This window comes from Bombina bombina, chromosome 2 (genome assembly GCF_027579735.1).
Source record: "Bombina bombina isolate aBomBom1 chromosome 2, aBomBom1.pri, whole genome shotgun sequence".
NCBI lineage: Eukaryota > Metazoa > Chordata > Amphibia > Anura > Bombinatoridae > Bombina > Bombina bombina.
Window position 1 is genome coordinate 34,562,147 of NC_069500.1, and position 14,747 is coordinate 34,576,893.

Sequence of the window (14,747 nt, forward strand, 5' to 3'; positions counted from 1 at the left end):
CCAGTCATATAGCAAAGTAAACTGTTGTTTAGCTGAATTTCCCGAATGTAAGGATGAAATTATATAAAATTATAACATTTTTGAGAAACTTTGATTGTGAAATCAAAATGAGATAAAGTTTCATTTACTGGGATTTTTTTTAATAAAGTGACTGATTTAAAGGTTACACTTAACCCATATTTTACTTTTGAGAATTTTGAGGGATACTGGATATCACTTCTGCTGATATTATCTGACAGTTTGGTAGAGAATCAGCTATTTTGTGCATTATTAATTCACACGATAACACACTGCTTAATCAATTAGCAGTCATGTTTTCTTTCGCTCTGCGTGCTTCGTTTGCTTCCATGAAGAGTCGGTGAAAAAACACTCAAAGTCTGTGTAACGTTTTTTTTGTTAGTTTACCTAAATTTGACTTCTATATAGCTTAGCAGATCTCCTACTGGACATCACTTAATTTGCCATACAATGTACGCAAGTGAAAAATCACTGAACTGACGACACAGAGACACAAATTCTACATATAGAGGACGTTCAATCAAACCGATTAGTAAATGTCACATTGCTGATGGGCGGTAATGAGGTGAGAGAATGGTGGGAACTGCAATTTGTAAATAGCGGTTAATCAGAGAACAGTGATCTGCAAAGGGGTCATTGTACTAAATGTAGTGCGCTCTTCTGTTGGGTAAAGCTGGGAGCTTGCTAGTTTTAGTTCAATGCCGTGATCACACAGCTCACCCATGAGGCACTTTTGAGAAGAAAAGAAAAAAAAATCATAAGGGACAGGCGAGGAACGGAAGGTAAGTAAACCTTTAGTGGGGGTAAATCTCAAATCTCTTGTTTTTTAAGGTGTTGCTAGGATAATGCTACATAGTGCAGAATTATGTAACTTTTTATGGTTTACTGTTACTTTAAATGAGCAGTAGATTTTTTTCTGACAAATGACAAAATGTATTTCAATTTGCTGGCCCTTGTATCATGTGACAGACATCAGCCAATCACAGTGAACTCTTGCACATGTTCAATAGTAGTTGGTTCCTCCGAAAGTGTGCAATTTAATAATGGTAGTAAATTAGAAAGTCTCTTGAAACTGCATGTTCGCTCTGAATTATGAAAGTTTAATTCTGACTTTAGTGTCCCTTTGACAGACACGGAGGAGAAACCAGAACCTAAGTCTGAGGAATAGATCTAGTAATATAGGTCAATGCTTCGTACAAACTAAATAAAGAGACTGAAGACAGTACCTTGTAAGGGTCCAAGATTCGGAGGTAGAGGACTCCATCTATCTGTAAGGAGACATTGTCTGGAGGAAAAACAAAGATAAGCTATGGTAACACACTACATGCACGACCATAAAATACACCTGTACTTAAAAAGGGACATAAAACCCAAACATGTTCTTCCATGATTCAGATAGAAATACAATTAAAAAAAAAAAAAAAAAAAAAACTTTCCAATTTATTTTTATTAAATAATTTGCTTCATTCTCTTGCTATTCTTTGTTGAAGGAGCAGCAATGCACTACTGAGAGTTAGCTTAAAGCCAATGACAAGATGTATATATGTGCACCAACCAATCAGCAGCTTGTGTGCCTACCTTTCTATTCTTTTCAACAAAGGATACAAAAAGAACAAAAATTAGTGATTTAAAATTGCATGCTCTATCTGAATCATTAAAGAAAAAAATTGTGTAGGTAGCACTTGCTGATTGGATGGCTACATTCAGACACCAATCAGCAAGCACTACCCAGGTGCTGAAAAGAAAAATGGGCCGGCTCCTATGCTTACATTCAAATAAAGATACCAAGAGAACAAAGAAAAATTAATAGGAGTAAATTACATTTGCTGCTCTATCTGAATCATGAAAGTTTAATTTTGCCTATACTATCCCTTTAAAGGGACACTGAACCCCAATTTTTTTCTTTCGTGATTCAGATAGAGCAGGCAATTTTAAGCAACTTAATAATTTACTCCTATTATTAATTTTTCTTCTTTCCATTGCTATCTTTATTTGAAAAAAGAAGGCACCTAAGCTAGGGAGCCAGCCAATTTTTGATTCAGGACCCTGGGCAGCACTTGTTTATTGGTGGGTAAATTTATCCACCAATCAGCGAGAACAACCCAGGTTGTTCACAAAAAATGGGCGGGCGTCTAAACTTACTTTCTTGCTTTCCAAATAAAGATAGCAAGAGAATGAAGAAAATTTGATAACAGGAGTAAATTAGAAAGTTGCTTATAATTGCAAGCTCTATCTAAATCACGAAAGAAACAATTTGGGTTCAGTGTCCCTTTAAAACACAGCTATAGGGTACTGTATGGGTTGGCTGTTGTAGGAAATGGTTTATAATGTGTAAAATATGTTATTATTACTATCATTTGTATAGAGTGCAAAATTCCGTATTCACATAGGTTTTGATCATGTATATATTTAATGTATTCCTTTCTTACCTAAAAGATGTTAATGGTCAGTTGGTCTCACAATCCTGTGAAAATTTAAGTCAAAAGGTATATGGCCAGCAAGGCATCAGGAGCTCTCACTCCATCCAAAAATAGACACCCTGGGTTGGTTGGAGGAGGGACTGGCCTAGCTAGTTATGTTAATAAACCGATACAGTTGGAACTAGTTTATAGACTGTTTAGATTGGAAGCAGCAGTTTTGAGACTGGAACTTTGGAAACGGCCAGGTTGGGAGCCAAGAAGTCTTTGAGATACTGACTGAACTTTGTACCAGAGAACAGATCAGAGACCCACAAGCAGGAAGTCTGGGAACACATCAGAGAGTGAGACCCCAAAAGATATTGGTTTAATATTACTATTTATAAAGTAAGGTATCATATTCATGGGGTTGGTAATGTAGTACAGGTAGGAAACCCTTTATTCATACAGCCTAGAACCGGAAAAGGTTTGGCTTTCAAATAGTTTGGATTTTGGAATATCTGCATCTTTAAAATGGGACAGTTAGGAGACGGGATGGGACCAAGCGTAACTAAACAACAATATCTTATGTAATTAAGGCAATATTTACACATGGTATTATAATACAGCTAAAACATGTAACTAAAAAACAAAAGCATGACTTCCGGGGCGGAGCTTAGAGGAGACGGCAGCTTGCACGCCGTCGGAGCACCCTAAGCTAGAGTTCAAGCACCGCAGCGCCTAAAGCCCTTGTTTGGAGGATAGTGGTTCCAGATCGGGCGTGCAAACTAGCATCTGTGGTTTGCAGGCGCCGGAAGTCTACGGCAGGCGTTTTTGGCCGACTTCGCCACGGCCACCTGTTTGGAGCATTAGGAATCCTGCCGGGAGATCCATTGGACAGGATACTGGGAGGCAAAGCGATCACAAGCCGGTACAAGGAGAGAGCGACACCAGAAGTTCTCAGAGCTGGTAGGAGGGTTGCGAACCTGAACAGGAAAATTCCTAAATAAGAAGCCACCAGTGAGGAGGAAAAAGCGGTCCAACACACAGAATTGCGGGACAACAGCAGTAAGCACGGCCCAGGCACCCCCAGGAGGACAATCGACAGTAAGCGCAAGTACTGGTTAAAAGCTGCTGAGGTATGTCATATATGTTTATCCCCGGGTGGGCTTGTAACTGATATTTTTAAACAGTTGGAAGTGTAAAAGTTTTGACCACCGGGGAGTGCGATAAAGTGAATTAGGCAAGACCAGAATCCACAGCAGACTAGTCCTGCCTGGTTACAGGGGTCAGCAGTGGTAGTCTTGGCCAAAGAGACTTTATTGGACTATATTAAACTCCAGGGGGTGCGGGATCTTCAAAGGATTCTATTTAAAAGGGCAGTTCGTGGAGTTGACCCGTGCATCAGTATGTGGTAAAAGGACAGGCCCTGTTAGATGGTAGCGGGCTAGAGAGTTGGGAAGGAAGAACTACCCTGTAAGCCCCAGAGTAAGCAACATCCAAGACACAGGGGATTGCCTGTCAGAACTGTTATAAGGATTCTAAGGACCCTATAGCCTATGGAGACCAATATTAAGGTTTAGAAGCCCAGAGAAAGAAGTCACCCAAAAGAAAAGAGGGCGCCTCCCTAGAAAACAGACTCTCTGTTTCCTTTAATGATATCCTCTTTTCCTTGTTCTCTGGTGTGCCTTATTGAAAGAGACATTTTGCTATACTACTGTGATGTATATTGAAGTAATGCAATTTATATATATCGATATTATATGGTATCTCTAACAAGTTTATGAAGAGGTTATATATGCATAAGAGGTAAAAGCTCTTTCTGGTGAGCAAGTATAAAAACTCATTAGATAGCAGCTTGTAAAGGTTTAGGCTGATGTGCTCTACTGCTTAGGTTGTGAAGTTATTATAGAGGGGCTGTATACACCTTAACAGATAAAGCAGGGCTATAGGGCTCTGAGATATTAAGTTTAATAAGGTCTAAAATAAGTAAATCTGTATAGATAAAGAATCAGATTGGTAGGGGCAAGGCAAGTTTAAAGGGGGTCTCTCTTTGCTTTGTCGTTTTTTTTTCTCTTCTCTTCCTCTCTATATTTTCCTTTTCTTTCCTTTTTTTCACTTGTCTCTCTCTCTTCTCTTGATAGCACTTATACACTGTTTTCTTTTTTTTTCACTCTCAAAAAAAAACAAACAAAAAAAAAAACACACAATTTGGCCAGCAGAGTATACTGACCAAAGGTTTGCTGTTTTCACTGTTGATCACACCTATAAGCACTGACACAATATAATTTGGACACAAATGATCCTGGTAAATAGGATCCTTATTCTCCCCAAGTCATTAGTGTAGGAGAGACAGAGATATTGCACTATCCTATACGGACATTTAACACGAAGACTGTCTTCTTCCTTTTTTTTTCTCTTCTCATTACATACTTTCTTATATATGGACAAATATATTAAAACAAAATCTCCAGCCATGCCCCCCAAAATTAAAGATAAAAAAAACTCCAATAAAAGTACAGATGTATTGACAGAAATCAACCTAGATGACTCACATGTAAATGTACCAGACCCACAAGGTCTCCTGCAGCAGATTTCAGATCTATTATTACCACAATTTAACAACATAAAACAAGAAATTTCTATTTTATCCCACGAAATAAGACAATTTGCCAGTAGGCTAAATGAAGTAGAATTAAGGATATCAAGTGTAGAAGACCAGGTACATAATGTAGACCAGACAGCCCATCAACACAGTAAACAGATGCTCGCCATGCAAAATAAAATTGAAGACCTGGAAGATAGAGCCCGCAGGAATAACATCAAGATAGTGGGGCTCCCAGAGTCTAGCGAATTCAAAGACCTAATTATATTTGCTTCTAAAACTTTGCCACAAAGTTTAGGGATACCGTTGGAGGAGCTACCGATAAAGATAGAAAGGGCACATAGAATAGGCAGCAGGAGAGAAGATCAGGAACAATTAAAAGGCAGACCTATCATGATTAAAGTGCTGAATTTTCAAGATAAGGTTAATATATTCAGACATTATCGCAAACAACAAGAATTTAGGATAGCTAACAGTAGGATCTTCCTATTCCAAGACTTCTCAGCGGAAACAGCTAATAAGAGGCGTGAGATGGCTCCCTATTGCACCAAGCTTATTGAAGCTAAACGGTCAGCGTGGATGATTTATCCAGCCAAAATATGTGTAGAAATGAACGGTGCAGTAAGGACTCTTCTGACAGCTACAGAGGCTAAAGAGTTTTGCCAAGAACAGGGTTTGTGATATTATTTTAGATTAATAGAAATACTGTAAAGGTAACATGATGACCAAACAAGTTGTGGTTTTTGATGTTTTTAGTTATTATGTGAAAGCTCTATGGAATGCTATGTGGAACACTGTTTTTGTTTCTTTTATTATATTATTTGATTTTATAGTCTTTTCGTGCAGGATGTGGTGGTCTGGCGTGGCAGAGGGTGGAGGTGGGAGTAGTTGCAAAAGTAGAGAAGCCCATATCCCTGATAAGAGGGCTTCAGCTTCAAAAAAAAAAAAAAAAAAAAAAAAAAAAAAAAAAAAAAAGAGGATGACAGAGAAAATTAGTTTTTTATCTTGGAATGTAGGTGGAATTACTTCACCTACAAAGAGAAAATTAATTATAAAAGAACTAGGAAAACTCAAGCCAAGTGTTGTACTATTACAAGAGACGCATTTAAAGCCCACTGAAGCTGAGAAACTAAAGAGTAAATGGGTGGGGGAAGTAATAACATCACCATATTGTGGTAGGAAAAAAGGGGTAGCTATTCTCTTTAACAAGCATACTGAATACCAAATTATAAAGCAAGAAATAGACAGCCAGGCGAGATTTATAATTTTGGAGGTACAAATGGATAATCTAAATGTGGTGATTTGTAACGTCTATGGTCCAAACAAAATGGATGAGGAATTCTGGGAAGGATTGAATAACAAATTGATCAAATATATAGGGAAGAACATTATTGTAGGGGGGGATTTTAATTTGACGCCTGTACCCCTATTAGATAGGCTTAAATGCAGTCAAACTAGGAATATTAAAAAAGAAGGTAGACTCTTTAAAAATTTCATGAAAGGACTTAGATTACAGGACATATGGCGAAGGCAAAATCCTGATACCCGTGCATTCTCATGTCTATCTAAAACATTCAAGACCCTCTCAAGAATCGATTTTTTTTTAATCTCAGAAAATATGTTAGGCTTGAATTTGAAAACTGACATTAAAGAGATAAGTATTTCCGACCACGCAATTATATCATTAGAACTCCAGAATATAGCTCAGATTAGGGGGGGGGATAATAGACTCAGTTTTCCAAGACACTTAGTATATAATATACATTTCAATAATTATATTATAGAAAAATGGAAGGAATATAAATATTACAACAGAGGCTCCATAGGTAAATGTGAGATATATTGGGAAGCAGCCAAAGCATACTTCAGAGGAGTTATTAAAGCTTACATGTGCAAATGGAAGAAGAAAAATAGGGAGCGTGAGTCCCAATTAAATAATCAACTTAAAAACACATATATAGCATACATAAGCAATGCTAACCCTCAGACCTGGCTTAAATATCAGAATAGTAAACAGGAGAAAGAGATATTTGCAAAACAATTGATTATACAGCAAGATAAGAAAGATAAGGTTAAATATAGAGGTCTATACGGAAGATCCGCCAAATACATAGCTAGATTAACTAAAATGCAGAGACAAAGAAACTATATAACAGCTATTAAAGTAGGTCCACATAGAGTAAGTACGACCAAGGAGGTGAAGGAAGCAATGTTCAAATATTTTAAAGAACTCTATACTAGTACCTCAGTAGATACTCAGTGTAAATTAGAATTCTGGGAGCAAATAAAAACTGAGAAACTCGGAAAGATAGACAGAGATAGGCTGAATCTTCCGATTTCGGAGGAGGAAGTAACGCAGACGATAAATCAGTTAAAAAGTAATAAGGCAGCGGGCCCGGATATGTTACCAGCCGAATTTTATAAATTGTTATCCGCTGAGATTACGCCCACTCTTACCAATCTTTTTAATAGCTACTTCTTAAAAGGGGAAATGCATTCTAAATATTTTTCGGCATCCTCTATCACATTAATCCTGAAAAAAGGTCGAGATCCGGAAAACCCTGGATCTTATAGACCGATTTCACTGCTGAACAGCGACTATAAGATTTTAACTACTATAGTAGCTAATAGACTTAAAAAATGTTTACATAAAATTATCCATATTGACCAAGTAGGCTTCATGACTGGGCGTAATCCAGCTAGAAATATTCGAAAAGTACTTATTACCCTAGATCAATGCTTTCAAGAGGCTAAACAAAACCCAAGTAAAGATATGTCAGATCAAGCTGTATTGGCGATAGATGCTGAAAAAGCCTTCGACGCCATAACCTGGGATCATCTATTCACAGTACTAGAGAAGTTCGGAGTGCAAGGAAATATTGAGTCTTTTATAAAACTCATATATAGGAACCCGACATCCAATCTAATTATTAATAATGAAACTACACCAGATATTACGCTTAAAAAAGGCACAAGACAAGGGTGCCCACTATCACCCATGCTTTTTAACCTCTCAATAGAACCATTAGCCATTAGGTTAAGGAAAGAATTAGAAGGTATCAAAATTTTCCAACAGAAGATAGTTCTATCGCTATTTGCAGATGATCTTTTACTATTTATCTCAGATACCCCAAAGAGTATTAAGCAACTTTTAAAGATTATAAGCCACTTTAGCTCATTTTCAGGGTATAAAGTGAATGTAGATAAATCAGAAATTATGTGGCTTCGAGGTGTAAATCAGAATCACAAAGGATGTCCCTTTAGAGAAGTAGATCAGATTAAGTATCTAGGTCTAATCATTACTAAAAACCCGAAACATTGGTATGACAAGAATATTACCCCATGTCTGGATAAATGTATCGCAGACTGTAAAAGATGGAGAGAGCTGCCTATCAATATTACAGCTAGAGTGACGTTAATTAAGACAATAATCTTCCCGCGTATCTTATATCTCATGCAGAATATTCCCATTATAGTCAAACAGAAAGATCGTGCTAGGTTCAATAGGATGTGCAGCAAGTTTATATGGGCGCGAGGAAAAACAAGATGTTCAGCAGATATACTAACTCTCCCATTTAAAGCTGGGGGATTAGCGTTACCTAACCTCCAACTCTATAATCTAGCTGCTGTAGCGAAATATGCTATGGATTGGATTATTGAGGGGGATTTCGTGACATGTGGAGCATTAGAGGCAGATATATGTGCCCCATATGTGCCCAAAGCACTCCTACATTGTGAGATAAAAAATCTCCCAAAAGGAATCTTGCAGAGGTCAACGTTTAACAACGTAATAGTGGCCTGGCATAAACTAGGTAAATTAATAGGAGTTAATATGTGTATATCCAGATATCTGCCGATCTTAGGGAATCCGAAATTCAACCCAGGATGTAGCGGATATGGAGTTTTCCATAGATGGCGCAGGAAGGGCATTATTAATCTGGTACAGCTTGAGGATAATGCAATACATATAATCAAATCGTTTGAAGAATTAAGTAGGGAATATCTGCTGCATAAGACAGATTTTTTTGCCTATCTACAAATTAGGCATTTCTACAATGAACAACTAGGCAGGCATGGGAAAGATTGGTCCCTAGGAGGGCTAGATAAAGTGATCAGAATTTTCGCACAGAAGAAATATGCAATTAGGCTGATTTATAACTTCCAAATGGAATGTAAAATAGAAACACAATTTCAGTCACTGGAAAATAAATGGGGGAGACTATATCCTCTACAAACAAGGGCAGAACTATCAGATAGTCTTAGGATAGTAGTCAAGACAACTAAGGTTACTACTTGGAGAGAGTCACACTTTAAGATAATTAACCAGTTATATATAACTCCTAAAAAAATAGCAAGATGGTATAATAATAGGGAGATAGTCTGCTATAAATGTAGTGCCAAAGACGCAGACTTGGAACATTGTCTTTACAGCTGCCCAAAAATTTGCCAATTCTGGCAGCAGATAATATACTGGCTTAATAAGTGGCTAAACCAAAAACTCCAAATAAATAGTAAAATGGTGCTTCTCTTATATAAGGGAATAGACTGGCACGAGAATCCTTACTTGATCAATACAGCACTTCTCCAAGGGAGAGCACTGATATTAGCTAATTGGAAATCACCAAAAGTACCCAGTGTTAGGCAATTTGTAAAAGAGATGATGAACCAAATGATATTGGAGCAATATGAGATTTGTAGCGATGCGGAGAAACCTATCAAGAGGTTCTTTTGTAAATGGCTAAAAATAATTGAAGCCCAGCCGCTAAGCACCCAACTTCAAATTATTAAACCCTTAGTTAGATCTAACACAGTTAAATCTTGGATAATTAATAATGAGCTACCGAATAATTGGAGTAGACTCTTATAAAATACCCCGTAAGATAGATCTCTCTGGACTGTATGGGCTCCCCCCTCCACCCTCGGCCACGCTTGAAACAAATATGAGGATATGCATGAAAGGATTCTAAGTATCCTCTGGCAAGCCCGCATTGTATTTATTTTAGTGTTCCCCTTTTTTTTTTTCTTTTTTCTTTTTCTTTCTTTTCTTTTTTTTGTTTGTTGCCCCTCAGATTACTAGATGGTGCAACAAAAGGGGAACTTCAAGAATGTTGACTATAAGTGAATCTGTTAGGAAAGACAAGGACGAAGAATTATGGAAACTGTGTAACATAGATATTGAATGTCCTTGTCCTTATATATATGTAATTGTAAGCATATAAAATAATAAAAAGATATTAAAAAAAAAAAAAACATGTAACTAAAGGTAGTTTTCTATCATTTGTAATACTTTTGTGACTTACAGGCAGGGAAAACAGTAATTGTTGATCATTTTATTAAAAAAAAAAAAAAAATATTAGTGAAAAAGTTTGGATTTTAAAATTCCAGATTTAGGAATATGTACCTGTATAGTTGTTTTTATTCATTTGCACTTTTTGTTATTTTTTTCCTTCTGCTTAACTCATATAACAGTGTTTTAATTTATTTACACAATACAACATATTTTATTCAGTCATTTCTTACACTGGTAAATAGCCATCATCACCATAAAAGCCTTCGTTTACAAGATAGAATGTCATCTGTCAAATTTTAGCTCCCATGGCCTTGTAGATGACAACAAATTTTCATAAAAATGCTGATTGCATGACCATAGACCCCGTGACTTTAAATTAGTAATGAGTGAAAGCAGAGATTACCTGACAACGCCACTAACTATACAGGCATTGTATTATAGGGACACATATATAAGTTAAAGGGATAGGAAAGTCACAATTAAATGTGCATGAGTCAGCTAGAGCAGGTCATTTTAAGACACTTTTAAATTATCTTCTATTTGCAAATGTGCCTTGTTCTCTTGGTATCCCTTGTTGAAAAAGAATACACACATATCTTACACTAGTGGAAGCTAGCTAGCGGTTGATTGGTGCCTGCACACATTTGTCTCTTGTGATTGGCTAACTAGATGTGTTCAGCTCACTCCTAGTAGTGCATTGATGTTCCTTCATCAAAGGATAACAAGAGAATGAAGCAAATTTGATAATAGAAGTAAATTGGAAAGTTGTTTAAAAGTTTTTGTTCTATCTGATTCATGAAAGAAAATTGGGGTTTATACTGTACTGATGATGTTTTTATTTCCCCCCAATAGATTTAGTTATTTTTTCTTTTAGGATTTTCAGAAGCGTGGTGGGAGACTCATCAGGCCAGGGCCTCACTCACCTAGTGACACAGCAGACTGTTCAGGGACATTAATCACAATTTCCTTCAGGCTCTGTACATAACGGATACGATCCAGAAGGGGTATGAGAAGGTTCAGACCCTAGTATAGGAAAATTAAAAATCTCAGATCAACTCAGACTCAAAATATAAATACATAAATTAAAAAAAAAAAATGAAAATCATGGAAGTGCAGGGATATCAGATAAGCAGCTACCATGATCACATTTCTACTTAGTGACATGAAACCCAAATGTTTTCTTTCATGATTTAGAAAGAGTATGTCATTCTAATTTACATCTATTATCTAATTTGCTTCATTCTCTTGATGTCCTTTGCTGAAAAGCATATCTAGATAGGCTTAGTAGCTACTGATTGGTGGCTGCACATAGATGCCTTGTGTGATTGGCTCACCCATGTGCATTGCTATTTCTTCAACAAAGTATATTCAAAGGTTGAAGTAAATTACATAATAGAAGTAAATTGGAATGTTGTTTAAATTTGTATTCTCTATCTGAATCATGAAAGAAAGATTTTGGATTACTGTCCCTTTAAGTTACACAGGGGGTGTTACTACAAGAAAAAAAAACCAGATGTATCTTCATCTGCTTGGTTGTTTTGGGGGCACGGCTTTGATTTTGCAGGGCTTAAACACCTAGTGAAAAAAAGAAAGGAAAATAATATGCTTTATTGAAATATATATTAGTGCTGGAATGTCCCTTTAACTTCTTATACTGAGTTTTTCAAATGTTTCAGTACTACACAGGACGCCTGTGAAGAACACAATCTAGAGGGACGCTTGCACTAATTAAGTGTTATGTTAGCTTATTTCTGTTCCATTATAAGCACAGTACTATAAACATTATAAGAGGGTGAAATCACTTACAGGTTCCAGGATCCGGTGAAATTTCCCCATCCGCTCCACAACCCAGGCCTCCTGCTGAGGAACAAACAGCACCATTGTGTTCATGGGTAGCCCAGAGGTCATACATCTCTGAACCTCAATATTCCAGGACCTGGGGCCTTGCAGGATGGAGCCCTGTTGCAAGAGGGAATGTTATACATGACTGGATATATAAATGTTAACTATTCATTTGCAATGTTCCAGTTATATCTATACGCTACACAGTATGAACTAAAGCTTGTGCGTGTGCACCAGGTTATGTCGGGAAGACAGTGGTTGCAATGAAGGGAGCCAAAACCTTTTGGTAGGGCATAAGTTATCCTCTCTAAAAATAAGCAAGGGTGAAGGATGATATAGAGTCTGATCTAGATAGGGAGTCTCTATCAAAGTATATGAGAAGGAACCGAGAGAGAGCACAATACTACATGGCTGGTTTGTAATGTATGTAATTTAACAGAGGTCAATGTGACGCTGTTTGCAAGTTATTCCTAAACACTGTATTGAATATGAGTACTTTTTGAGTCACTATGCAACGTGTCACAGTGGGGTTCTGACATTCTGTATATGACTTATTAATATGAGAGTACATTCCATAAATTACACTGTGTGTGACAGGCGATTGCACCAATTATACAGAGCTTTATAGCTCTCCAAAACTCTTTGAATCCCATCACTTATCTGCACCTACAGCCTTCAATCAACACAAAGCAAACTCTCTTTTAAGCTACAACTCCAACCCTGTTTATGAATGTCTGAACTTGTGAGGCTGAAGCAGGCTATATTAGACCGACAGTTACTGCAAACCCTCCATCCCCTCCTCACCCACAACAACATGATCCCCTCCTCACCTTCGACAACACACTCCCCTCTGTCATCCTCCTCACCTGCAAAAACAGGATCCCCTCAGCCCCCTCACACGCAACATCATGATAGCCCCCACCTAAGCCGTAATAACATAATCCCCTCCGCTCCCCTCCTCACCCGCAACAACACCATCTCCCTCTGTCCCTTTCTCACCCTCAACATAACCGCCACCTTCTTACCTGCAACATGACCCGCCCGCCCCCTTTCCCACCAGCCCCCTCCATCCCTTCTCACCCTTAACATAATACCCACCACCCCCTTTTCATGCTCAACATGATCCACTCCTACCACTTTCTCACCTGCAAAAAGATCCCCTCCATCCTCCTCACCCTCAATATGATCCCCTCTCTGCTTTCTCACCCTACACACCATGTTCATTCACACAGTCTAGCTTAAAACATTTAACAACTTTCTGCAAATTTCTGATTTCTATTTCTCATTTATAGCACAGTGGGAGTAAAGACATTAAACTGAGATACATCACAATGAGAGTACAACATTAAATGTATGAAAAGAAAATTTGACAAGTTGTACAAAATGGAGCCTGGGAGACTGTAAAAAGCTTGGCAAATAAGAAAGATCCCTGGGACGGTTGTTAACCCTATGATCATCTCCAGGCCCTTTCTCATCATAGCCAGACTCATTTCACGCACACAGGCTTCTCTATATAGCAGTGTCCCCTGCACCCTCTACAGCGGTTTACCACCTCCATAACATTGCCCATCACTTTCTGACCTCCAGCTCCTTTGCACACTCACTAGGTTCCCCAACCCTTTAATCCCTATGATACTCCTTATAATCTCACTACGATCCCTACCCTCCTTGTCTCTAATCAGTACAAGGCCGCTCTCACCCGCAGTAGGATCCCCCCGGCTCGCCTCGCTAACCGCAGCATGGTCAGACCAGTTTCTGTGACCGGGGCGACAGAAATCCCCGTGCTGTCAGCTTTTCGGCGCAGAATGATGACGTTAAACCTATACTATTTTGGCTGGAAGCACTGTGGGGCAGCGCCATGTTGTGGTTGGCAACGGTCATCTGACGAAACTGGTTTGCAATTAGGGTTTCACTGAGTAATCTATTATTATGTTATCATACTGTATTGGTAAATTAGGGTAATTGTAGAGAAATATATGTGTATATAGATTGCTATAAACCTATACATATGAATTACATTATGAACTGCACCTGATTAGATAAAAAATAAATTAAAAAGTTTGTCAAAACTAAAACAAAAAGTCCTGAACAGATTATTGTTTTGCGATATTTCTAGTTGTTCACATTTCCTTAGATATTCACGCAGTCCCCAGTTAAAATTGTATGCTTTATCTAAATCATGAAAGACATGGTTTGGGTTTCCACTATATATATATATATATATATATATATATATATATATATATATATATATATATATATATATATATATATATATATATATATATATATATATATATATATATATATATATATATATATATATATAGGCTTACCAGAAGTCCCACTTTTACTGGGATTGTCCCGGTTTGGAGGCGCTGTCCCAGTGTCCCGCCCAGTTGTTCATTCTGTCCCAGTAGGGTTGCCACCTTCAGGTTTCAAATCATGTGTCCGGGTTTCAGACCACCTGAAACCCGGACACATTATTCAAAATGACTGGACTGTGGCTCTCCAGCATAGTTGGATGCTGGTACTTTGTTACATACAGCCCTGCTTAGCTTAACGTTCGTGTCCTTCAAAGTTTACATTTAGTAAT

At 37.7% G+C, this 14,747-nt stretch overlaps 1 protein-coding gene across 1 annotated transcript in view; it reads right to left on the bottom strand.

The window, feature by feature from the left end:
* The window catches only part of STOML2 (stomatin like 2), a 24,759-nt gene extending 10,793 nt beyond the window's left edge, over positions 1-13,966 (bottom strand). The window contains exons 1-4 of the mRNA XM_053701012.1: positions 13,851-13,966; positions 12,116-12,268; positions 11,233-11,332; positions 1,245-1,303 (exon numbers count right to left, since the gene is read on the bottom strand). Coding sequence (XP_053556987.1) covers positions 1,245-1,303; positions 11,233-11,332; positions 12,116-12,268; positions 13,851-13,892 — 354 coding nt within the window. The 5' untranslated portion in view covers positions 13,893-13,966. The remainder of the gene's footprint in view (positions 1-1,244; positions 1,304-11,232; positions 11,333-12,115; positions 12,269-13,850) is intronic.
* Positions 13,967-14,747: the final 781 nt, after the last annotated feature.